This window comes from Macrosteles quadrilineatus, unplaced genomic scaffold, assembly GCF_028750875.1.
Source record: "Macrosteles quadrilineatus isolate MER2022 unplaced genomic scaffold, UCM_ALF_1.0 Scaffold_1__1_contigs__length_201487025, whole genome shotgun sequence".
Lineage (NCBI taxonomy): Eukaryota > Metazoa > Arthropoda > Insecta > Hemiptera > Cicadellidae > Macrosteles > Macrosteles quadrilineatus.
Genome location: NW_026542594.1, coordinates 59,414,622 through 59,442,601, shown reverse-complemented (window position 1 = coordinate 59,442,601; position 27,980 = coordinate 59,414,622). Strand labels below are relative to the sequence as shown.

The window sequence follows — 27,980 nt, the reverse complement described above, 5'->3', positions numbered from 1 at the left end:
ACGTAGGAAGTGGTGAAGGAAGTAGTAAAGGTGAGCAGTCTGGAGTGTGCAAACTGTTTATGACGATTGGATTTAGGTATCTGCATTCCAAAAATTATAAGGGAAGGGAGGAAAACGGGTCCGCGACGTAGGAAGTGATGAAGGAAGTAGTCAAGGCAAGCTGTCCAGAGTGTGGGAACTGCTTATGACATTATATTAAGGTATTTGCAATCCTATGATGCTATGGGAAGGGAAGGAAACAGTTCCGTGGCGTAGGAAGTGGCGAAGGAAGTAGTAAAGGCGAGCAGTCCGGAGTGTTGGAACTGTTTATGACGATTAGATGAAGATATCTGCAATCATAAAAGCTATGGGAAGGGAGGATAGCGGGTCCGCGACGTAGGAAGTGATGAAGGAAGTAGTCAAGGCAAGCTGTCCGGAGTGTGGGAACTATTTATGACAATTAGATTAAGGTTTCTGCAATCATAAAATGCTATGGGAAGGGAGGAAAACGGGTCCGCGACGTAGGAAGTGATGAAGGAAGTAGTAAAGGCGAGCAGTCCGGAGTGTTGGAACTGTTTATGACGATTAGATTAAGGATTAAGGTATCTGCAATCATAAAATGCTATGGGAAGGGAGGAAAACGGGTCCGCGACGTAGGCAGTGATGAAGGAAGTAGCCAAGGCAAGCTGTCCGGAGTGTGAGAACTGCTTATGACCATTATAGTAAATAAGGTAATAAGGTAATAGGTAGTTGCAATCCTATGATGCTATGGTAAGGAAGGGAAACATGTCCGTCACGTAGGAAGTGGTGAAGAGAGTAGTAAAGGCGAGCAGTCAGGAGTGTGGGAACTGTTTATGACGATTAGATGAAGATATCTGCAATCATAAAAGCTATGGGAAGGGAGGATAACGGGTCCGCGACGTAGGAAGTGGCGAAGGAAGTAGTAAAGGCGAGCAGTCCGGAGTGTTGGAACTGTTTATGACGATTAGATTAAGGTATCTGCAATCATAAAATGCTATGGAGCAAAACGGGTCCGCGACGTAGGAAGTGATGAAGGAAGTAGTCAAGGCAAGCTGACCGGAGTGTGGGAACAGCTTATGACCATTATTTTAAGGTATTTGCAATCCTATGATGCTCTGGGAAGGGAGGGAAACATGTCTGTCACGTAGGAAGTGGTGAAGGAAGTAGTCAAGGCGGGCTGTCCAGAGTGTGGGAACTGTTTATGACGATAAGATTAAGGTATCTGCAATCATAAAATGCTATGGAAAGGGTTAGGAAAAGGTCCGTGGCGTAGGAAGTGGCGAAGGAAGTAGTAAAGGTGAGCAGTCCGGAGTGTGGGAACTGTTATGACGATTAGATTAAGGTATCTGCAATCATAAAATGCTGTGGGAAGGGAGGATAACGGGTCCGCGACGTAGGAAGTGATGAAGGAAGTAGTAAAGGCAAATTGTCCGGAGTATAGGAACTGTTTATGACGATTAGATTAAGGTATCTGCAATCATAAAATGCTATGGGAAGGAAGGGAAAAGGTCCGAGACGTATGAAGTGGTGAAGGAAGTAGTAAAGGTGAGCAGTCCGGAGTGTGGGAACTGTTATGACGATTAGATTAAGGTATCTGCAATCATAAAATGCTGTGGGAAGGGAGGATAACGGGTCCGCGACGTAGGAAGTGATGAAGGAAGTAGTAAAGGCAAATTGTCCGGAGTATAGGAACTGTTTATGACGATTAGATTAAGGTATCTGCAATCATAAAATGCTATGGGAAGGAAGGGAAAAGGTCCGAGACGTATGAAGTGGTGAAGGAATTTGTAAGGTGAGCAATGTGGAGTGTGGGAACTGGAAACCGTTTGTAGCAGTTAAATTAATGTATCTGCAATGCTGAAATGCTATGAGAAGGGATGGAAGCATCCCCACGACATAGAAAATGGTGAAAGAAGTAGTAAAGGCTAGCAGTGCGGAGTGTGGGGAATGTTTGTGGCAATTAGATTAACGTATCTTAAATACTAAATTGCTATGGAAAGTGATGAAAACAGGTCCACGATGTAGAAAAAGGCTTAGAAAGTAGTAAAGTATGAGCATAGTGTGAAAACCGTCTGTTGCAGTTAGATTGATGTATCTTTAATCCAAAAATGCTATGAGAAGGGAAGGAAACAAGTCTATGGCGTAGGAAATGGTGAAGGAAGTAGTAAGGCTTGCAGCGCAGAGTGTGGGAACTGTCTTTGGCAATTACATTAATATATCTGCAATCCTAAAATGTTATGGGAAGAGAGGGAAATAGGTCCACGACGTAGGGGTGGTGAAGGAAGTAGTAAAGGTGAGCGTGTTGAGTGTGGGAATGGATTAATGTATCTGCAAAGCTAAAACGCTATGGGAAGAGACTGTAAACTGTAGGTTAAAATAATTTCGAAGCACGAATCGATACATATTTCGATACATGCAATCGTTTATAATAGAAATTTACAACTGAGTTGCCAACAGCTGATTTTTACTCCATAGAGGATAAAAACTATTTTTACTCCATAGAGGATAAAAACTTTTTTACTTCCTAAAGACTAAAATTGCTACTTAAGACCCTCAACGCATGCATTAAAAACGACTGGTATTACTGCTGTATGACCAAAACAATATAATATAAACCCTTGACGACTCCGCTCAATTTTGTGGATGCTTCTGCGAACGCCACCTAGTTATTAGTAAATATACAAGAGCTCACCCCGTGGTCTAAAACTCGACCAAAGTATGTATTGTGCTTGTGCAAACATTTTCACCCCACGCTGTAAATAAAACATGCGATTAGAATTTATTCCATTTGTTTTGATTTTCTGGTTATATTTTGTTGTTATTTCGTCACCAACATGGCAACCCATAAGGCCAATGTTATTTTTTAACTATAAATTCATCTTTGTGCTTATTTTTGAGCCTTATTTTAATTTATAAAAAGATTCTGCACATCTACGTTCAAATATCTTTCTAACAGTATGAATAGATTTTCCCTGTGGTGCACAGGAGCTGGGAAAAAAGGTTTTCAAGAAACATGCTTGTCTATTAATATATAGAATCATCCACATGTCTCTTCAAAAGAAAAGTTTAATTTCCATTTTTGACCCAATTAACATAAATATTTTTAAAATACAAATAAAACCTGCACATATAGGACCGATAACCTTTCTTTTGGTATAATCCGTGTGTAATTCGGTCCAGTAGTATGGTAAGGTTAGCTGTCATAAGTTGTTCAAAGTTTTTTTTTAAATATTATTTATAAGATTATACATGTATTGGTAGGCTATATTATAGTATAGATTATGTACATATATGTATATAGATTTTGAGAAATAAAACCAACGCTGTGTGAATTTGAAATAATTGTAAAAAGCACTCACCCTTGCTTCTGTTTCTTTCTCCTTCTGTTCCGTCGTCTTCTATTCTCCATATTATTGTTCCTCTGTCTGTGCGGTCTCCTCATCTTCTTATTCTTATGACCAGTCTTTTGTTTCGTCGACGCCTTGCTGGTCTCTGTCGTTGTCATCACAACAGGCACGGGGGTTGTCTCTAGTATCTTGCCCTGATACTTCCTAGTCGTGGTCTCTGTCGTCGCCGTCGACGTCGGTGTGGTGATGGTCGTCGTCTTCGCTAAGTCAGTCGTGTTTCTGTGCCGAGGCCTCGCCCTATTCCTCGCTCTCTCCTGTCCTGCCCGGAACACCCCGGTTGTTCCGTTACCGGACAACCCCTTCTCCTTTTTCATACGTAGCCCCGGCAGCCCTTCCTCTTCCACCTGTAGCCCTTCGTGAAGCACTTCTTTCTTGTACTTCTCCACCTCCTCCTGGTAACTCTTGTTGGCTCTCTGCAGACTCCACTCAGTCTCGTACCTCACGTTGGGCAGCGCGATGTCTCCCAGGAAACCGTCTGCAACAACAACAACTCTGCATCAGGCGAATGTGGTTGGACGTTATGACTCTAAGGTGGAGAGGCCCTAGGAACAGTCCTTTTCTAATACTAATGTTACACGAAAATGCTATTATCTTTTCGGTTACAAATATCTAGTAGTAGCCATTCAAATTTGGTTTCAAATATATACAATAGCCTATATGTGAATTATTTTAAAGCCTAGCGGCATTCCGTAAACACGATAAGCTAAATTGTAACGTAAATCATCCAAATCAAATAAAAAAACGTTTCGGTTGTTTTATTTTGCCCCAATCCAACGTGTATAAATCCAACTGGGAAATGATTTAAGAAAATGTTACAGCTGACACTTTAGTTTTAACTTGGTCTACAATAGAGCTACAACACAGAATTATTTCTGGGGGGGCTACAGGGGCTAAATCTCCCGATTGTTCCCTGGGAAAATAAATGCAATCATATACACACACGTAATGGATGTTTTTGGGCACAGTTCTAGATGTTAATATGGTTTAAGAATGTCTCCAGAGGGGTTCAAAAACAAAATTTACCGAGAGAGGACATCCAGATCCCCTCTCCTTTCTTACAGTGGAGATCCACACCCCAGAACTTCCAAGTAGCCCCCTTCTTGATGAGGACCTGAAACCGCCACTGAATACATGTACATGTACACTGGAGGTCATCCTCAGATCTAATCCAATCCAAGACTGATAGAATAAAAATCAGAAAGAAGCGTTATCAGAGCTACACATATCACATAACCAAAAGCACACTCTTAAAAAAAAAAAAAAAAAAAAAAAAATAGATTTGATCCCATCTCAGCATACTAATATTTCGTTTGAATAACAATACTCATACCCGACCGATAGGGGAGGCATTTTTAATAATTTTTTTTTTATTTTCAGAAGGTTATGTGTGCAATAATAAATAATATTAATAATAAAACACGAATTATTGATAACACATTCCGTGCATGCTTGAATAGTTATCACGGACACATATTCTACTTGTCATAACTACACAGCAGGAAGAAACTGTCATATGAGCGGGAGGAGACAGACAATCAAGTAGATTCAGTTGTTAGGCAACTAACCATTAGGTCCATACTAAACAACTCTCTGACACACGCTCCAATAGGAATCACAGCGCAGCAGGAAACTGTCATATATAAATTTAGAAAACTAACCATTTGAAAACATACTAAACAACTTGCTGACACACCTCCAATAGGAATCGCAGCGCAGCAGGAAACTGTCATATATAAATTTAGAAAACTAACCATTTGAAAACATACTAAACAACTTGCTGACACACGCTCCAATGGGAATCGCAGCGCAGCAGGAAACTGTCGTATATAAATTTAGAAAACTAACCATTTGAAAACATACTAAACAACTTGCTGACACACGCTCCAATAGGAATCGCAGCGCAGCAGGAAACTGTCATATATAAATTTAGAAAACTAACCATTTGAATACCTACTAAACAACTCGCTGACACACGCTCCAATGGGAATCACAGCACAGAAGTAAACTGTCATATATGAATTTAGAAAACTTACCATTTGAATACCTACTAAACAACTCGCTGACACATGCTCCAATAGGAATCACAGCACAGAAGTAAACTGTCGTATATGAATGACAGGAGACAGACAATCATACTGATTCAGTTGATAGAAAACAAACCATTTGAATCCCTACTGAACAACTATCTGACACTCTTTCTAATAGAAATCACAGCTCAGCAGGATACTGTCATATATGAGTGATATGAGAAAGACACTCATATTGATTCAGTTGTTAGACAACTAACCATTTGAACCGATAATACGCTCACTTAATTAACAATGATAAATATATGTCTAATTAAATCGTGCCACATGTAGATTCCACACTGAATTCTCTTTTGAAAAATGGTATTTTTATTTAAAGTATCTAGCTAAAATATTTGCCGGCTTAAGGGCTAAGTACATAACTGTAAGAATAACAACCTGTATTATCACGTTGTAAGTTGTTACAAATTAGCAATCTAAAATCGTGTCTTCTGAACTAGGTAGTTGTAATGTATTGTTCGCATTTTCATGATACAGTAACTCGCTTCACACATAAAAACCATTAACACAGCGACCAGACACGTTTAATCCTCAAAACCAAACTATAATGAGAATCGCGGTGGTTTTATTCAACGGATTGGTGTTAAGCTTTCATTGAATACATTCATAGCACTAGGCGTAAAATGGTCTTTAAAGCGGGATTAGTATCAACTACACGCGGGAAGCCGTACAAAGTTATCATTTATTGATCACTTCTGACCAATGTACATTATTATGTGTCACTTTCTCTCAAGTATATGGTCTAGACATATCTCAAGCGTACAATACATATTCCACAGTTGGGGCAAGCCGACCAATTCTCATCCTCGTCCGTTAAGCAGCGATAAGTAAAGGTTAAATATTAACTTGTTTTTTTATGACGATTAGACAATGAATCGATTCAGTACATAGAGTTTGACCATGTAGAGGAGCTATATTGGGCATATGTAGGATGGAAACTCGTTTGTGATTTGTTAATTTACGAGGTAAGTGAACGGAATTTCTAGGGGGTTTTCACGGGTACTGCAAAGAAAGCACGTGGAACGGTTTGACCATGCCACTCCCATCTTACGAGATTAGTGGTGGAAGAGGGTGTGTAGCTCTACTTATAACAAGAGTGGGAATTTTCACCCGATTTCATTTAATCACATTTCCTACAGATCAACAATGTTGCTGAAAACTTATTGGATTTAAAATGTATGTAAATTGTTTAAAAAAAGGTTGCCCCGTGGTTATATACTACGTGTTTCCATGTTGAAAATGTAAGAGTTTGCCTCAATTTAAGTTTGATTAAAGTTAATTTAAGGTTGATAAGTGTGTGGTAATTTGTTTGTAAGTAGCTTTAAAAACATTTGACTACTTAATTGTCTGGGTGGCTAAGAGGTTTAGTAATAGTGTTAGACTTCAAATCTGAAGGTTACTGGTTCGACTCCAATCAAACCAGACCCAGATGCCATTTTGCTAGGGCCCCGACCACGACTGGAACCGAACCAGACCCAGATGCCATTTTGCTAGGGCCCCGACCACGACTGGAACCGAACCAGACCCAGATGCCATTTTGCTAGGGCCCCGACCACGACTGGAACCGAACCAGACCCAGATGTCATTTTGCTAGGGCCCCGACCACGACTGGAACCGAACCAGACCCAGATGTCATTTTGCTAGGGCCCCGACCACGACTGGAACCGAACCAGACCCAGATGCCATTTTGCTAGGCCCCCGACCACGACTGGAACCGAACCAGACCCAGATGCCATTTTGCCCCGACCACGACTGGAACCGACCAGTTTTATAATAAGAATACTGTAAATGGAACAGTGCTCTGGTCGCATGGTGAATGACAACGACTGGTCGACTGGTTGGACCCTGGTCACACGACCAAAGTTTTCCCGTTAGGTCGGGCCCGCTGGCATATTATTAACGGCATTTATTATTATAATTATTAAAATTATTAAATTATTAAAATATTACATTTATTATTATTAACGGCACTAAATTTGGCCGTTGCAGCCAAACATAGCACACAATGTAATGGGACGACGCGCACTACCCCCGACTTGCCTCCGATCCGACCAGTACACCACTCAACCCCCAGTATTCCTACATCAATCAAACGGTGAGCACTTGCTTTTTGCGCCGGTCTGTGAAGTGAGTATTTTGGTAAAATGTCGCAGGATTTTGACACTTTTGAAACCTGTCTTAATATTGACGTACCTCTTCACAAAATGTTGCAAACTGCTCTTTTGTAGACCTAACAGTTAACATTGGATGTACCCAGTATAGTGTCTTCTTCCGCTTAACGTACCTACGATACAAATGCACCACAGCAACTACTTCTTCAACATCCATCTTGACACTGAAGTTTGTAAAAAAATCGTTGCCTTGGTCAGGTCGTGGTCGGGTCGTGCTCTGGTCGCATGGTGAATGACAACGACTGGTCGGGCGTTTGGTCGTGGTATGATCTTTCATTCGTGGTCTTGGTCGGGATAGTGCGTGCCGGCCCTACAATTAACGATGATATCTAACAAAAGATCGAAGTTGATAGTAACAAGATAAGGGTTTGGACCGTTCCTGTACAAAAAACTTTACGAAATTTCACTATCGCAGATTAAAAAACAATTCGAAAACCGCTGTTCTGGATCGACAGTTTTAACAGAATACTTGATACACTTGAGTAGGACGGACTCACAGCTAGTATCAATTAAAATAGAAAACTATTATACATATATTCTCATATCGCAGCTCACAATAACACAAATATGCAGTTAAATAAAATTAGTTAAACGTCTGTAAAATCTTGTTACAATAACAATAAAACGTCCATTAAACAGTTACTCCTTGAGTAAATACTTTAACACGACCGTATAATAACTGGTTAGTTCTATAACTGAAATCTGCACAGGGATGCTTAAAACAAGTACGCCTCTGAAAATCTGACCTCAGGCTACTTTAGTCCAACAAACAGCCAGCATGTTGTGTAGAAACTCTACTTATTTTCAAGTGCGTCAGAAATAAGATGAAAAATATCCTAAATATTAAAGTTAAAGAATTTTAAAAGTTAAAAATAGAATTACAAAGTTGAAGATAGTCGCTGAAGATAGTCGCAGTAACCCGAGGCCTACTAGTGTAGAGTAGTGGCAATGAGTGATGACGCGGTGGGGAGTGGGAGGGGGAGAGAGAGATAACGTACCAGATGACCTATGACCTTGTTATCAGCTGGACACCTTGTTATCATGAGGTCACCTCATCATAGCTTTGTCATGTGGTACTGCAGCTCTCGCAGCCATCAAAATAGTTGTTACCGTTAACAGTAATTCAAGCTATAAGTGCGGCGTTAAACATTTGTGCTTTCATCAGTTTCATCAATTTAAGCGAGCTATTGTACGAACGATTATCTTTATTTGGTAGAGTTTTACATTATTATTTTCTACTGATGTCCAATAACCAGACTTTATCGGCAATACAGAAACTACGCACTACACAAATATTGTAAAAATATATAAAATTATCCAACGTTCAGGCATTTAGAGAAGTAAAATCCCTAAAATGCCTGAAAATATCAAAATCCTGTACTAACGCAAAATAAATACTGGCCAATTGACGGTGTCTCAACAGCAGGGCTGTTGAAAATTAACTGGAACAATTTAAAATTGAATCATACATAATATACCACTTTTAAACGATAATACAATTTTGTTTAGTCACTCTCTGCTACAATATAGATACGCATATAATCAATCCTTCATAAACCACAATAACAAAGTAATTCCATCTTTTAAACTTAAATGCTTTGTGATAAACACTGGAGTCTAAGGTCTGGTTGTTAGTATTTTATTGCAGATTCTCTTTGCCAAGTTATCAGCTGAAGTTGGTTCACAAATATTGGCCGCAGCCACAGCGTGGTTCCGAGACGTCCTCAAACAGTTCAAACGCAAATAAACGCGAACAGAGCGAGTTAGTCTTGCAAACATAACATGTCCTCAACCTGGCCGTGAACAAATGTTGGGGGAGGAAAATAGGATGATAATCCCACGAGTCTCCATAACTGTGCTGATATGCATGAAACTTTACATTGCACTGTGTATAATTCAATGTAGTGTAAAAGCTATGTGTTCATAATAGTTATTTATTTTACTAACTGCGTAATTCAAATAAAGTTAGATTAAAACATAGATTTAATAAAATAAAATATAGTACTCTCTTCTAGGACTAAATTATGAAACAGTAATTTAAATAAAATTTATGTCATACAAAATCTATTTATCAGTGATTTCTAATCAAATCGGCAATGTGTACAAACTTGACCGCACCCACTACCGTAAGGCCGGTGCTCCACTAAGCTGTTTGGCCGAGCGCGGCAGAACCTCGCGCGGCGTGGCCGCGACTATGATTTTATGCTCCATTGAGCGGTTTTAACGCCAATTGCGGACCGCGCTCGCTACTTTGTTGACTCACCTGGTACAGTGATGACGCGTGTTTTTTTGTAGTGCAGAGTGATGTCGTTAGTAAAAGTTGTGTGTGCTCTCGAAGCCTGTGGTATGCTGGAACCGAAAAAGAAGCGGTACTGGGTTCACCCCTTCACTTTGGAACGCAGACAAGGAAACAATTTCTTTAAATTTTATGAAGAAATCCGGAAGCATGAGGACAAGTTTTTTCAGTACTACAGAATGTCGATCAAATCATTTGATGAACTAATTTGGAGTAGACAGGCCACGGCACAACCGCACAGTGGAGCTCACCTCACAAGACTGAATGTGGCGCCGCGACTGCGGCGACGCCGCGCTCGCGGTCACGCCGCGACATGTGTAAGAAAGGGTTTTCAAAGAGCTAAAAACATTAATGTAGGAGGATGGTAATAGTAGACCTAATGTTTATGTTTTATTCCTACTTCTTCTTTTCCGCCGTTTTCAATAATTTCTTTACCAATAGTTTCAGATTTCCTATGTACCGGATAACGAAAAGAGTTTAAATAAAGAGTAATGTACATAATTCCAATTATTAGGTGATAAAACAACTTAGACATGTGTAATCAAATTAAAAATCGAACGCTTGATCGAGAAACCTTGTACTGCCTTACTGAATTTCGTGGATATGAAATTTGCAAATATACGCGACACGCTCTTTCCAATGAGACGTCAATGGATAAAATCGGTTAAGAACTGGCGGAGGAGTTCAATTTCTCGAAATGAAGTATTTGCAATGGTTTTTATCTGATTTTAAATTTATTTTCTTCTCCATCGTGTGATGTTTTGCAACATAATGTTCTATTACAAAATCAGGAAAATCCTAATATCACAGTAACTCTTAAAATCATTTCTTACCTAGTATCTATTGTACGGGTTGATTTCTGCCTTTTTTCACTTTTGCCTATCATTTAAGACAGATCATCATAGGTTCATGAGACTATTGACATGTTTTCGTTCAATAGTAGTTTACAGCAACTGAATTGAATTTTATTAATTTTTATGTAGAAATGTGTGAATGATTTTAAAGTCATCAAGCTGGAAAACTTTAATTTACTGCAGTCTTTTCAGAGAGGTTACTTCGACGCATTCGTTCAGCTTAGTGAAACCATAATATGGATATACAAATATGGACCCAAAAATACTATGTAACTTACCCAGATAGTTACATAAAAAATTCTCAAACTCTGTCCTACAAAAAATTTCAGGGCAGAGACATTTAAATGCGCTTGGATTGTACATTTACAATTCGGCTTCTATCTCTCATAACCAACAGATTCTCCATCTTCAGAAGAAGTTAAATGTGTTCGTATCATGTCTAATAACATCCGAACACAGAAACCTTGCCTAAAAAAGTATCTAAATCTTGACAGATGATTTGCAGTGGCCTATTACGTACCGTGGCCCACTTGCTCTTAAGTTATATTTTTGAAAATAACACTGTACTTCGACTGTAAAAATTTTTAAAAAATGTAAAAATTTACACAAATAGTAAATTAACATAAAGAGTAAACATTAACATTTAAGCAACTGATGTCATGACAGGAAGGTCATGTTCCCTTTACTCATCATCCTTTAAAAATACATTGATTAACAATATTGCATATAAACGTCGCTATTTGTGTAGCCGGAAATTTACAATAATATTATTTGCTTTTTGGAATGCAGCATTGCTATGTCTCTGTATCATTTGCTTCCAAAGAAGCAGTCCAACCGTATGAACGTGGTATATAACAGTGCAACAATAAAATTCAGGTTCACGACAAGTATATTCCACTAAACCTAGAACATTCCAAAGTGAGATTATATTGACAACTTAATGTAATTGGTAAGGCCGAGACAACTGACATCCGTGGATGTCAAGGAATTCCAGCTTTATCAGCAACCCCACGGCCAAATTTCTCAAAATTATTCAAGAGGTTAATTAATTGGCACAGAAGTGCAGTATGATGACCGACGTGAAGAAGTAAAAAATACTTACACAGCTTAAGGTAGACTATAGGTATGAAGTAAGAACGTGTCTTCTCAACAAACAGAATTTTTTTATCAAATAAAAACATAGATTTAATCTACCTTGCACTTATGAAATCACGGAAGTGTTTAGCACAAAAGATCCATCCACACGATTTTAATACTGTCTAAAGGCTCTTCAAAAAGAAGATGAAACCAGTTAACATAGTAATAATGACTCCGATGACGTACTGGAAATACTTTATTCATTGAATGATCAAACCATATTTTGTAACTTGCACAATAATCATTATTATTTTTACACATATTTATTACTCATTACACAAAGCTAAATGTTAAAAGTTTTGATAATTTCACTCTATTTATCGCAGTTAGATGAATTAACTTAAGCCATGAAAGTAACCGTCGATTTCGACGGGTTTCACCTAGTATTTTCTTATTTGGTGACGTCCAATATTAATTTAGTCCAATTATATTTTTATTAGATACAATTCAGTGACAAAAAACCTCTCTAAAACATAAGATATGAATTTGTCATCATTGGATGTTTTACTGAATTATAAAACTACCTACAGCGAAGAATTACTAGAATACGAGTAGTTGTACTCCTAGCTTGTGCTCTTAGTCGCATTGCTTATTGTTCCACATATTATAGCTGTTTAGGTATAGTGTCCCTAGCTACATAGGCCGTGGTATCTGGTCCATAACTATAATACTATAGCACTTGGGCCCTGTCCAGAATCAATGTCAAGCCTCTGCTGCTTACAGGTCAACTGCTAAAGCAAATGGCTCATGGCAAATTATGAAAACTTATCACTCGCCAACAGCTACTGTCTTGACATGTAGTAACGGTTGCACCTTACATTAACCGTTTGACTAACTGAAAAATAACGTTAATATTTTAGTCAAGGCTGTTGGCAATATTAATGGTTCTTTTCCTGCTAAAAGGAGATGGGTGCGGTATATTTGTTTAACACTTCTAGTACCGGGGGACCGAGCCTTGCTCGGTTAATTAGGTGTATTGGTTAATTGGGTTTAATCGTTAAAACAATACCGTAAACAAACACATTTTATAATTTACGAAAAACCGTTTTATTACAAACCATAGACATTTTATCGCTAAAATAAGAAACAACTCTGTAATGTTGTATTCTGTAAAAGTATGCAATTTTAAACAAAAATATACACTTTTATAATCTTGACTAAGTTTAAGTGCTACTCAAATATAATGTTAATGTTTCTCCCCCTAGTCATTGAAACCCGTTGTTCGACTTTTATACTCACCGATGACAGCAGTTAAAAGTATGATGCAGTATAAACAAAATCACATTAGTTACAAATGCTTGTCACAACGGTTTTCGCTTTTGCGCCACTACTTCTAAAGCAATTGAGATTCTGTCTCATTTTTTAATTGGGATTTAGCAAACGGTAATAGTTTTATGTCAATTAAAACCCCCAGATGTAGTTAATTTACTTGGAATATTATTATATTGATATGATTAAATCTATTTCTTCAATTAAGTCCCTAATTAAGTATAGTGTAGTAGGTAATAAGTGTAGTGCTAAAACATTTAGTAACCAAAATTGTTTTTTTCAGTAACATTCACAGTTCCCTGCGATAGGCCTACTGGTCCACCAATAAATGTGTTAGAAGCAAAATTATCTTTCCTAAAATTACAACTATATCCTTCTTCTAATTTTTAAATACATTTAGTTAGAACATCTACAAACAATCAAATGTTTAGTGTAGTCTTTGCTCAATATATACAACAGATGTTTATCCCTTTGTACTGATTTTTTTAATTCGCTCTAGTACACTGTGGATAGCTTGTTATAAACATAAGCTACAAAGGTTTTGTTTACTGTTTCTTTGTTATTTTATTCAACCAACAAAATTACTTAGCAACCCATAATGCTAATATACATTTTTTACATTTTCAAATAAGCTATGTATAAATGCATCCATAGTAGTGAAATGCGATTTTTCCTGGGGTAGTGGTTGTCGCCAATCACGTTTTTAGAGCTTTAAGGGGATTTTGTTATTTTTTTCCCTGATTCCAAAATTTAATCAACACTCTTACATTGGTTTTCGAGATATATACTACAGACAGACAGATAGACAGACAAACAGACATTGCTCGTATACAGGATAAGCCAATTCGATCAGTTATAGCGTTCACCATTCGATCGATAGTCCATTGTTATACCGAAGAAGCAATGTACTTTCATATTCCTAAGTCAGTACATATTTTAATATATAACAAAGCGAATTAATGCGATATAGTTCAAGTCTTCTTCGTTTTTTTCTAGGTAGGTTACTAATAAGTCAAGCTAATTATTTACAGATGTTGTTTAGCTGAGAACTGTAACTAGCTTGTCTATGACCAGTCAGGGGTCAAAGTACACACATCTGGGCATGTTTAGATCCCACAGAGGACAAAACAATCCGAGGGACTTGGACACGCGGTTTCGTGTGGTTGTTACCAAGAACTCATATTTCAATAATCCATACTATAGATTTAAAAATGTTCTGTATTGCGTCTGAAACGTGTAAAACAGTTTATGAACCGTATGTTTAGGTACAATCACTTTTTTAAATTGAAATAAAAAGTCATTAGCAATCTAACGATTATACAGGGTGTTGTTTTTTAAACGAAACGCAAATTAAAAGTACTATGAGAAACCATTTAACGACAGACGACTCATATATTGGTATCCCTGAATTCTTCACTTAGTTACCGATCAAATTAAATGCATTGTTGCATATAGTCCAGTCAACGAAGCTGAATGAGTTGGAAAAAATGGCGTAGTCCCGGATTTTTGCACAGTTGTAGGGGATACCCTCCTGAACAACATACTAAAAGTCCTGATTGAAGGGGTGTGAGCTATGGGGGGGGGGAGGGGGGGTGTAAATGCAAAATTTTTCGGTTTTCTGTAATTATCTCGAAAACGGTGCCCTCTAGCGGTAAAATGTTTTATACAAAAATGAAGAGCATTAAATTTCCAACAATAATGCTCATTACATCGTGTTCCTAAAATCAACACTTAAAGAGATACATGGGTCATAAGAAAAAAAAACAGTTTGTCATGTTTTCTAATGACCCGGTTTCTTTAAATTCTTTACAGGTCTATAAAAATAGTTGGTTTATAAGGAACTATAATCACACCCGGAAACTTAAATTCAACACTTTATGGTAAACAGTCAATGATTCTACGGGTGTTTTTACGCAGTCCGGAAGACACATTTTAAGGACAGAATAAACTCATATGTTGGTATCACTGTTATCTTTACTTCATTGCCGATCAGCTGATATCCATTGCTTTGGAGTTACAATGAGCTGGGGCGTTTATCTTACTAATATTAAATGTGAAAGTTTGTGTGTTTGTTTGTTTGTGTGTTTGAAGTTCAATCACGCATAAACCAATGGACGGATTGGGCTAAAAATTTGGCATGATGATAGCTTATATTCCCGATTGACATATTGGCATATTCTTATCTCAAAAATCCTTTCGGGCTCCACCCCAGTGGCTCTGTAATTCCCCATGTTAACCTTATGAGTATTCATATTTAAAGGGAATTAAAGAATTTAGTCAGCTGTTTTAACTAAAAAAGTTGGTTCTATGATATAGAAAAGCATTAAAAAGTTATAAGATTTACCAACAGGGTGCAGCACTATATTTTTTTGCATTTATGAAAACAGCTAATTTGAACTAAGCAGCAACAAAAAAACTGTGATTCGCAATGAGAACTGTCAAAGTGGGATTGTTTACAGTTATAATTATGTTTATCATTTCATGAATAATTTGTGATATTTTGCGAATTGTTGATAATTTATTTTTCTCTATTGTTTAGGTGAAGTGGTAGAATATTATGGCTATGGTAGATGTGTAATAATATAGAATACTGTAAATTTAAAAAAGCAAATTTTATCAAACTGTGTCCTCCCTTATTGCAAACTCAAAGCTTGAGTATAACTGCAATAAGCATTTTATACTTATACTAGCTGTGTACCCGTTCTACGCACGGGGATCTTATAATATTCAGTTGAAACCTTCTTATATAACGAACAGCAGTTGGTTTGCATATTTTAAGATATGCTGGCCAAACTATTATACATAGCTTCATTTTATGTTGTTTTTTGTTGTTCCGGATCGGTATGACAATCAATAAAAGGTTAAATTACCTCTGTGTCTGCCGGTCGATCCTATAACGGTAGGCTTACTTTTATTTTTACTATCTGATCTCGTTTGCATGGCTCAATCACGTCCTGGTTGAAGTTCGTTCGCTACGCTCACTCACCTGTATGTTGGAGCTCGTTCGCTGCGCTCACTTTCCTTCAGGTTAGCTCGTTCGCTACGCTCACTTGCCTTCAGGTTAGCTCGTTCGCTACGCTCACTCGCCTCCAGGTTGCAAATTAGCTGTTGTCATAAATGTAAAAGAAATAATAGTGCTAGTGCTGCACCCTGTTGGTAATCCTTGTAACTTTAATGCTATTGAACATCACAGAACAGAACCAACTTGTTTAATTGAAACAGCTGTTAAGATTCAATAATTTCATTTCTCATAAGGTTAACATGGGCTTCCAGAAATTCCACGTCAAAAATCGACAAAAACTTGATTTTCAAGGGTTTACTGTTAAATATCTAACTGTCTCATATTCGATGAAATACGTCTAAAACCATCTCATATATGTATAGTATTTGGAAAATAAGTTTCAGGCGGGACAGTGCTATAGTTATTGAGGAGTAGTTGTAATAAAGTGCGTATTTTAGCGTTACCAAGAGAATGACAGATAGACAGACAGACAGACAGACAGACAGACAGACAGAAATTGAGATAAGGTTTGATTCGGTTTCTCTGACCTATGAAATGTAAAAATAACCAAAAAGTTCATTATTCTAAGCAATGTACAGACAAAACTCTAATTTTATTTATATAGATTCCAACCCCGTACGAAGGACGGGTACTCTGCTAGTTGTAAATAAGACTCAACATGATATTTTCAAAAGCCAGAAGAGTGTGTATTGTTGAAGAATACGTTTAAAAGTATGTCAACGATTTTATGAGAAAAATTTTTTTGAAATTATGTTTCTAGGCGTGATCCTATACCTTATGTATCAACGATTTATTGACTTCGTCCAAAAGTTATGGAAACCGGATTTGTAGAAAACATTTTAACATTCAATACCTACTTTCATTTGAGTTTAAAAATGTTGAGTCTTATTTGCAACTAGCAACAGAGCCCGTCATGGTAAAATACAACGGTTTCTAGAAAAATAGTATATACTATATGCTTCCACAAATGCAAATTGTAAACAAACAAATTGAAAGAATGAAAAATCAATGAAATATATAACAATACAATAATCAGCTGTTATGGAAGTTTACGCAAAGATCGCGTAAAGATAGTGTTAAAGACACGAGTATAAAATTTAAGGTACGAGCCTCGGCGAGTGCCTTAAAATCTTCTATGAGTGTCGCGACTTCTACGCGAGTTGCGTACACTACTTTACCTACGACCGTTTTAGCGAATTTCCCATATAGGGAATAAGCTATTACCGTAGGTCTCATGGTAAGACCTTGACCCGGGACCGATTTACTTTTTTGTTTTGAGGTCCCTAGACGCCAAAAACACCCTCCGTTCAAATACATATATATATGAGCGACGAGAAAGTGAATAAAAACGTTTAAAAATTGACTGCTCAAAATGCATTTTTGCCAACTCGAACTGTTATAAAATTGTCTTAGCTTACCCCATTCTTTAGCCCATTATAAATTTGACCTTTTAAGAAATGTTTATAATACATCAACTCCATATTGAATAAGAGCAATTAATGGGGTTTAGCAGTAAATAACTACACCATCATTCTCATTCAGCACAGCGTAGACCAGCTGTTATCGCTACACGTATCTTACGTGGGAATCTTCGAGCGGAACAATGCACAGGCGAATATCGTAACACCAACACCGCATAACATAACATGACATCCCTCATTTGAAAACATTAGAAACTCTAAGTAGTCGAGTGGCCTTGGAAAAACATCTCGTCTCCTGTACAAACGATTTGTCATACTTAGGTGGCTTGAGAAAAGTCTTGCTGATCACAGGAAATGAGAGTTTTACATACTCAAAATAATAGTGGTTTGTGCTAAAACAGGTAGTTTAGTAGTGTCAGTAATCTGATAAAACTCCTATTTCACACTGTAGAATGTTTTATAACTTGGCTATTTTTTCTAATCATCAGTAAGAAGAAAACTAAGTAGCTAAGTAGCATTTATGAAGGAAGCCTTTAGGGCTAGTTTACACACATTAACTTTCGTTCTACAGCATGATTCGTTTAAACAAAAAGACTATTATCTGGCGACTCCAACAGCACAAATAATAACAAACATTATCCCAACAGAAATTAACAGAACAGAAATCATCCTAGAATAATTAACTAGGAAAAGACAAATTCGACTACAATTACCCGTATGACAAAGCCAATTATGATGTGATGCAAAAGAAAGAATGTCTTACACACGATTTCCTGAGATACACATCTTGAACGAATAACTCATTCAATTAAAAGAGGCGAGTGATAACAAACATAGTTTTATGATGGTTAAATATTTGTTGGAATAAGTATCATACCATAAACAAATAGATTTTTAATAGATATTTGTGCAAAGAGACTTTGTGCTCGTGTTGTACATTATATTTTCCTACAGTTACTGTAAAGCGTATGGTCGTTTTTATGGGTAATTATTTGTATATACAGGTTAACTTTTACTATGTAGTTTCACAAGTAACTGTAACAAATCCTCAACAAAATTCAAACTAAATTAAATTGTAAAAAATCTAAACCTAAATGAAATTGTCTTACAAACCATTTAAAACCTAAATTAATTTTTTTCTCAAATCAGCAAAAAAATCTGAATGAAATTTAACAAACCTAATTAATCAGAATCTGTATAAAGTTTTTGGAGTGTAGTGTTTATGTTAACACGCAACAGCAGGTTTATAATTTTTTCACTTTGCTCATTATTCGTAAACATTTTACTTCTAACTAATTTATCTTTCAAACACTAAACAACGCGTTTATCATTGTGTCAAATCCAAGAGTTGAACGACAAATTGTTAATACGCGACAACAGGTTTGTAGGTAAAGTTAAGTCGTTGTATCAATGGTAAAATGGAATGACGAATAAACACTGCAACTATCAACACTGCAACACTGCTGTATTTCTTTGTGATCGTAGTCGTAGTATATTTAAGAGCTGCCAAATTGTGTTCAAGCGTACACGTTTACGTGCCTAATACAATCACACATTGTTGTGTTGTTTGGTTGAATTACTGGAGTGCGGGAAAGTAAAATGAGTTCGAGAAGAAAAGTAAGTAAATACTGCAATTAGCTACTTTGCGCGCTATAATCGTTTCTCAAGGAACTGTAGGAAAATTGTCTTTTCCTACAGTTACCTAACAATGTACATGTTCTCTCACTGATTTGAGAAAGCAAAGTGGCCAATTCGCTCATCAGTGAGACAATGTTAACATTGTCTCACTCTAATTACTTTGTCTCACTCCAGATTTGCAACGTGAAGGCACGAAATAGTGAGCGCGTAACATGCAGGCAACGTCGTATGCGAGCGAAATACGTTGACAGCACTGGCTGTAAATCAGCTGGTCAGCTTTTGTACTGTTGTATTTTTCACTTCACATTAAATGTTACGAGAGGTCGTCCAGTGGTCGAAACTCGACCAAAAATACGTAATGTACTCACTTATCCATTTTCACCCCACACTGTAAATAAAACATGTGATTTGAGTTTCTTCCATTTGTTTTGGTTTTCTGTTTATATTTCGTTGTTATTTTCGTTACCAGCATGGCAACGCATAAGATCCATGTTAATATTTTCAAATTTTTAAACTCATTTTTTGTGCTTATCTTTGAGCCTATTTAAATTTATAAAGGGATTCTGCACACCTACAGGAAAATAGTTTCCTAACGGTATGCGTAGATTTTCCCTACGATGAACACGAGCTGAGAAAAAAGGTTTTAAAGAAACATGCTTGCCTATTAATATATAGATAGATATTAAAAGTTCACTTCTGTGTAAAAATAGGTTATGTTTCTTCACCAATTTATTTGTTTTATGGTAACTGTACTGTAGGAAAAGTATAATGTGCAACTCGAGTTCAAAGTACAATTGCCTCACTCGAGAAACCATTCCTCACTCGCCTACGGCTCAAGGATTTCTCTCGAGTGAGTCAATTGTTCACTTTTCTCACTAGTTGCACAAATAACTATTTCACAAGGTTTCACAAACAATAGACACGACGGTATCGGATGAAGGAGGTGGGGTAAAGGGGGATAACTGTACTTATTTGCACCATTCCTCCAACGTAATCTTCAGTATAATGAAGGTATGGCTCTTAAGCTTTCGGTGGATGAAGGAAAGTATAAAGTAGTGGAAAATGTTTAGCTATATTGCAGGACATGTGCATTAAGCAACGGTGTTGGACCTTGGGTAAAGACGTTCGACAAAGAAAACTCATCGACCTATTAAACCCGACTTGGAGATTTTTACGACAAATTAAGAATAATAAAAGGACAAGTTCTGACAACCAACAACTCAGGAATAACTTAGGTCCGCTACTACTACTACTGTTCTACTGGTCAATCTGAGCTTAGCAAAATTTAAAAACAAATAAGTCTACATCCATGGAAATGGGGGTGTCATGAAAACAGAAAACTTTCTAAGCATCGATAGTCTAAGATAATCATGTAGGAAAAATGAGTATAGTTGATGTTGTTCAACCCAAGAAAGTAGATTGTTCGTCGGACTGCCCAAGTCACCAAGCTCTGTATGTGTGTTTTCTAGACTCACAACTGCGCCTGTGCAAGATCGCGTGATCCCACACTTCTCACCTCGGATATCAATGTAATTATTCTACAACTTGCTCATTTTATTTCGCAAACTTTCACTACTTTCTCAGCATCAAACAAAGGATACGTTGATGTGACGTTTTGGCAAACAGAAAATCAGATTATGTTAATTCATGGACATAAATGAGCGATTTTGTGTGTGAGTACTTCACATTCAGACCTCTTGGGAAACACTTTTTACAGACAATCTGTTGGTTGTCAATGTTTACATACCTTAGCTAATAAGGTATTGCAAAAATATGGTACATTAAAATAGTATTTGAATATTTTATTATAGGACTTACTGTGTAACTGTAATATAAATACAACATTTCAGAAAAGAAACCTTTGTAATTGTTTTTGGCAATTTGACTAATTAATTAAAATTCGTAATGACTTGGTACGAGGGTTACATTGTATAGTAGGTCTATTTTTTATTGAGATTGTTATAAATATATCACATGTGTACAACCACAGTGCCATACCAGATACTTCCTACTCATAATCAACTGTAATAAGTCGTGTAGAGTCCAGTGCGACATTGACGAGTCCGGTTATTCACATTTCTCAAGAGCCCTTTTCTTTATACAACGGTTGAATGAATGTCACTTTTTTGAATAATTGGCTTCTCGATAAAAGTTTGGTTGTAGTGTGTATGGGCCAATCCGTAACAGATCTGTTGTTACTCGTAGACTCCTTGCTGCCTAGCAGAAATAAATAAACTGATTTATGTCATAAGATCAAGATTCAAGATTTATTCATTTCAGGCTACAACATTTTGAACAAAAGTAGAGTCCAAAGTTAATTGAATAGTAATATGAATGTAGTAATATTTGTTTGAAGTCGTTTTTAAAATTACCTGCAAATGTGTGAAAGATTATTATTTATTTGCTGCTCATTGATTTATTAGGTAAAAGATTGAAACTATCTCTTTTAAGTATCTTATTATCTTATTCTTTCCTTAGCCTATTTATAAGTACAGATAATCAATTGAGACAGTCAATCCTTTATCAACGTAAGCCTCATACATAATTATTGCAACAATTCAAGAGATTAGATATGTTTGGGCCTAGTATAAATCACCGCCGTACCTCCTCGGCTGTGTAACAGGACGGTTACATGCAGCAATTACCTGCCTGCCTCCTACATGCACAAGGCGGCAAACATTTCTCAACAATGGGCGTTGTACTAGACGATAGTCCCTAAATGATCAGTTAATCCAGAAAGAGACCAGAGACGGCTGTAAGTACCAACCCCGACTATTTTCGTGAACAGGAAAATTGAAATTGTGTGATATATTTTAGTTGGTGTTGGTTGGTATCAACATTTTAATTAGCTTTTACAAGTGGTACAAATAGTACTACAATATTACATAGAATGTTATATATTTAGAAAGTTGTGTTTTGGCGTAGATTTGTAACCCGACTTGAAATTGGCTTTTCTCAGTAACTGAGACAGTAAAAACTTTCCTTGTGTATGTACAAAAGGGCATTAACAGTAAGCAATTATGATAAAGTTTATATTGTAAAATATACAACTCGTTTGCAATCCTTTATTTGAACACTATAGCAAATCTTTCTGGTAGGAAATGTATGTATTTGTTGTCTATATCATTGTATGACCAACACAAGATGTTAATTATTTGAAAGTACATATCGTTTATGAAATCGGCGATAACTATATTGAATGATACAACAAAATCAAAGTTAAACAAAATATAAATGAGTTTCTCCTCAATATAAATCAAACAACTATCAAGGAGCAGAGGAATTTAAACACTCATAGCCCATAACTTATATCGCGCTAATATGCTTTGAGGACGACTGGAGCTCTACGGTTGTTTTAAAATTTCAATTTACAAAATGTTAATTCTGTGTAAGCCTATTTATTGTGTTCAGATCAGTAAACTATGTTCTTTTAGCTGTAGTCCTAGGGTACAGGTTCTACAGGGTAGGTTACTGGAGGTAGGATAGGTTACTGGAGGTAGGTATGGCAGGCTAGGGTACAGATTCTACACAGGGAAGGTTACTGGAGTAGGAAAGGTAATTAGGTTCTGGAGTAGGATAGGTAACCAGGTCACCGGAGGTAGGTAAGGGCAGGCTAGGGTACAGGTTCTACAGGGTAGGTTACTGGAGTAGGATAGGTAACCAGGTTACTGGAAGTAGGTAGGGCAGGCTAGGGTACAGGTTCTACAGGGTAGGTTACTGAAGTAGGATAGGTTACTGGAGGTAGGTATGGCAGGCTAGGGTACAGGTTCTACAGGGTAGGTTACTGGAGTAGGATAGGTAACCAGGTTACTGGAGGTAGGTAGGGCAGGCTAGGGTACAGGTTCTACAGGGTAGGTTACTGAAGTAGGATAGGTTTAATTTTTCCCACGCAAAATTAGGTTTTACACATGTCACAGTTTCACTACAAACGTAACAATCAACCAAAATCCATACTTCCGATCTGACCCCTACTTCCGGTGCCCTCTGACACCGCGATACCGCGGGTTTGGATGATATCCCGTGAAAGCCCTTCGTCCTATAGGATTTTAAAATTCCATAGTTTGTGCTGAATTCTTTTGTCAATCAGCTGAACTTTTTTAAGTTTACATTTGTTTCCATCAAAACAGATGGCCATGATACAATTTTGTTTATATCCATACAAAGACAGGGTTATCTGTAGCTGGTGATATTTCAGTGAATTCAATTTAAATGTTGTAATGTTATTTGTATAAAATGTAAAGAAGAAAATTACTTATGTTAAATATTGTGTTGTGAGAGGATTATGTGTCTTCATAGTAAAGGGTGTCCCAAAAAAACAGGGACAGTTTTAAAATGCAATTTTTTAGCTGTTATAAAGGATGGAGAGTTCATTGATGCGTTAAATGAATCTTTATTTGATGCCATTTAGTGTATAACTACTATGGATCATCAACGGCTACCACAACATCGTGCCTTTGTCCTAGAGGCTTTTTTGAAGAATAATTTGTCTATCACTCCTACTCAACGTCAATTACGTGTTCATTTCAACGTTGGCCGTAATGGTGCAACCCTAGGAGGCTCCTAGGTGCAACCCCACACCGAAAAACTACTCAAAGATAGGTAAGCAATTTCCTGAACACGGCTTCAGCACTCAAAATCAAACCTACTTAACCTACAAACAAAACCCATTTGGTTAATATTCTAATTGTGACGAATAATCGCCATCTTTTTAGTAAACACAACCAAAATTTATATATTCAAATGTGTTTATTGTAAATTTAAAACTCCCATGCTATTCTTATGAATTAGTTAACTGTTGCAGTTTGCTTGTTTATAGATATATTTTGATCAAACTTGGAAAATTAGTTATTTTATAGTAAGGTATTGATATTTTACTTAAAAAAAAAACACACTATAATAACCTACCTGTAGCAGCAAACCTAGGTACCTGTTGAATCTAATTTTATTTATATACATTTTTTAATAAAACATCCAATGAAATGGAAATTTGCTGAGTCTGCAGGTTTGCTGTGGCGGAGTTGTTTTACTCATAAAATAAGCTTAAATTTTTAGATTTTATAGTATCACACTATTTAACTAAATAGGATTAATTATCATAATCCTTGAAAGTAACGGTCAATTTCCATGTGTTTCACCTATTTTTGATAAATAGAAAAAACTAAATATACTTAATAACAAATAACTCAAAAACCGTTGGGTTTAGAGAAAGATGGTAAATACAAAAAATGTGTATTTTTAGATGACCTACATTTTGTACATTTAGCTTTTTCCTGTATCTCTAATAATAAAGTCACTATAGCGAAAAATACATAAATATGCCGCCATTTTCCAATATGGCGGCCGTAGCACAGCTTTAATTTTAGGGGACTTTTAGTATGTTGAAAAGGAAGGTACACCCAACATCTGTACCAAATTCCCCGGTTGTGCTAATTTTTTTTGGGTCAAAACATATTTTTACTGTACTATACTGCCTACATGGGAAATTCGCTCAAATTAAGAACTAGTAAATGAAAAAAATAAAAACTAAATCAATTATGACTAACACTAAGAGGGGAGGTGGAAAATTACTTTTCCCCTTGGAATAACATTCCTTAAGTTTTAGCTTTCTCATGAAATTATTCCTGCTATGTTCATTTATAATTTTACTAGGAAGATGCTTAAACAATTGTAATCCTAAATACAGAATGGTTTTTCGTAGAATTAAAAATTATGTTTACTTGAAACACGTAATTTTTTTGCCAAGTGTTGTATGGGCATACCAATAATTTGTCTCAGAGGTGCTCAAGCGAATTTCTGATAGAATGATTGTGTCGTTAATATATTGGCTATATACTGTTAAAATGTTCAATTCTTTAATTTGTTTTTGTTGTTTCGTTGTGTTTTAGTTAAAAAATTATTATGATTGCTATTTTTTGTAATTTAAGTATCGTATCAAAATTTGCTATTGTACTGAAACGTAAAGGCACAAAGCACAAGATAAATGTGAATGGACATTACCCTCATATATGTTTTTAAATGTTTTATGGGTACAAAAATAAGAAATTCTAGAGAGTGAATACAGTCCTGAACATAATTTTTTTAAGGAGTTCATCCAAGTTTACATTTTGGCCCACAGTTAGACCTAAAAAACTGTGTACTGTTTTTATGTCAAATTTCTGCATTATATATGATATTTGGATCAATTAACTGTTTATGTTGATTTGTTTTTAAAGTAAAAAAAGAATCTTTTTTTTAGGATTGATTAAGTTTCAACTTATTCTGTTGTAGAAAGTTTCCAATGTTCGCCAATTTAACAAAATTTCAACTTGTTGCACTGACTCGACTCAGCCGATATACTTTGAGATTGGTATCGTCTGCATAAAAAGAAATATCGTTCTGAGGTAAACATGTGAGTGCACCACTAGCATCTAACATAATACAGAGACTCCTATTCATCTACTGGTATACGCCAGACACCCCAACTTTCAACACAATATCCAAATCAGCATAACAGACAGTCCAGTTGGATGTCCAGTCAGCACCTAAACTGAGTAGGTGAAAATGTATATTATTAGTGGAGAGGACGAGGCGCCCTGTAGGCCATGGTACAAAGTCCACAGCCGAAGTCATCGACCTTGAGGGGGTGGTGTCAGGTAGGGGATGGATCAGGTATACAATACACCAGGTCTCGGAACCACGCTTTGACGTCGAGCCGCATTCCAAACATTTCCCCGAGTCTGTATTTTTACAACCCTACAGCTACAGCATTACAGTAAGATCATACTGAGGAAGATTTTTGATTTATTTTCATCCATGAACGCAACGCGCAGATAAATGGAAGTATTGAAACTACTGTCTTATTCCGAAGGAGCAATTTCGGAGGTTTTCAGTTGTAATGCGATCAAACCATAGTGTATTAACGAAAAAGAGGATATATAAATACTGTATAACTAAATGACAATGAAACTTATTCAGTAAGATTTGAATTTTTATTAAGTGTGTCATTTCATTGTCTTAAATGCTACGGATTAATTAAGTACATTAATATGATCTATATCTGAATATAATGTAGGATAAAGTATAGAAATGTTGCCAAATTGGGTTATGTATTACACAACTTTTTGTAGTTTCTTGATATAAGTTCTGCGGGTAATAATGCAGCAACTTGCTGGTTTTACATTAACACGACCAACCTCTTTTGTTAACTAACAAAAGTAAAAAATAATCTTAACAACAAATAGTGTGGTAATTAATTTAAGTGTTAAAATTTAATAAAACTGACGGTCATTTCCGCGAGTGTACAACTAAACGTAGACATAAACAAAGAGGGTTATTTTAGTTGCTCATAAATTCCCTAAAGGGGTGGAAAACATAATCAATTGATTGGGCCTAACAATCTAACATAAAAAGTGACATGTTCAACTCACCAGATTTACAAGGATCCATATAGATATCATCTGAAAGTCTCCGGGGATAACTGGTGTGCAGCAGTTGATCCGCGGTGTACTTTGGTCTCTGTTCGTGTTTCCTTGTAACTTTTGTGTTGTCAATGGCAACCACGGTGGTCACCACCACCACGGAGATCAACCACAACCCCATCATGTCCACAACCACAACACTACACAGTACACAGTCACTGCGGAGTCCTCCCCATCACCACTGTTAGCCGCTCGCGCTGACGGTCGCGCTGATACTGAACTAGTGAACTCACTTCACTGCAGCCTCAATATCCCCTCTCTCTCATTGGTCCTCGCAACAATGCTCCTTACTCGCGCTCTCATTGGCTCCAGACCTCCTCCCTCCTATAACTTGCTTATTTTACCATCGTTGCTGTTTGCTTTCTAGGTAGAATAGGGACATTTTTGTAAGATGTATTTCACTTTTCCCAAATTGTACAATTTGGTTATTTTAAAAATTATGCCTACTGTAAATGTATTATTCTTACTTTGAAATAAGTGTGCACGTTTTAAACTAATAAAAGTTTTTTTTTAGTTTATAAGTTTATATTATGAAACCGAAAATTATTTTTCGTCATACTGCAGTAAAAACATCCGTTTTAAATGCATGCATACTCCCTAGAGGGAGTAAAAGCGTTTTAGCCCCTAGGGAGTAAAAATCAGCTGTTGTCAACCCAGTTGTAAATTTCGATTGTAAACAATTGCATAAATCGAAAGTGCCGGTATTTATCGATTGTTTAATCGATTGTATCTTATTGTTACATTATTGTAAATAGTTTGACATATCGATAGTATAATGTACCAACACAATCGTAACAGACTATACGATTGAATCACTTGCCAAACAGCAGCTTGTTTCCATTAGCAAATTAAATTTAAAAATGTTAGAACTACTTTTGAGAGGTTATTTTTAAAAGAAAACTATTTTAGTTTTGTAACATAGTTTGTTCAAATAGTACAATATGACGAAATTATAGTTCATCACACGGGTAAAAAGTGACTTTTTAACCCTCGCTCATTTTCCGGGTTATGTCCTATTCCGCCCGAGTTTTATTTCGCCCGGAGCCTAATTACTCCCAATTCGCCCGCGGTCCCAGATTATCCCCTATAATCCTCAGCTCTACCTGCGTCAGGAGTCCTATTCCATCCACGGAGGACCCCACCCACCCCCAACTATGTAAAAGCCCTCCCCTACCCATCACCCCGTTATCCACCTCCGATTACACGGTTATTTAAGTTTAA

General features: G+C 36.7%; 1 protein-coding gene across 1 annotated transcript in view; it reads right to left on the bottom strand.

Moving 5' to 3' along the window:
- Positions 1-26,954, bottom strand: part of LOC128983226 (tolloid-like protein 2) — an 83,846-nt gene extending 56,892 nt beyond the window's left edge. Inside the window, exons 1-2 of the mRNA XM_054402448.1 lie at positions 26,709-26,954; positions 3,360-3,882 (exon numbers count right to left, since the gene is read on the bottom strand). Of these exons, the coding sequence (XP_054258423.1) occupies positions 3,360-3,882; positions 26,709-26,883 (698 nt within the window). The 5' untranslated portion in view covers positions 26,884-26,954. The remainder of the gene's footprint in view (positions 1-3,359; positions 3,883-26,708) is intronic.
- Positions 26,955-27,980: the final 1,026 nt, after the last annotated feature.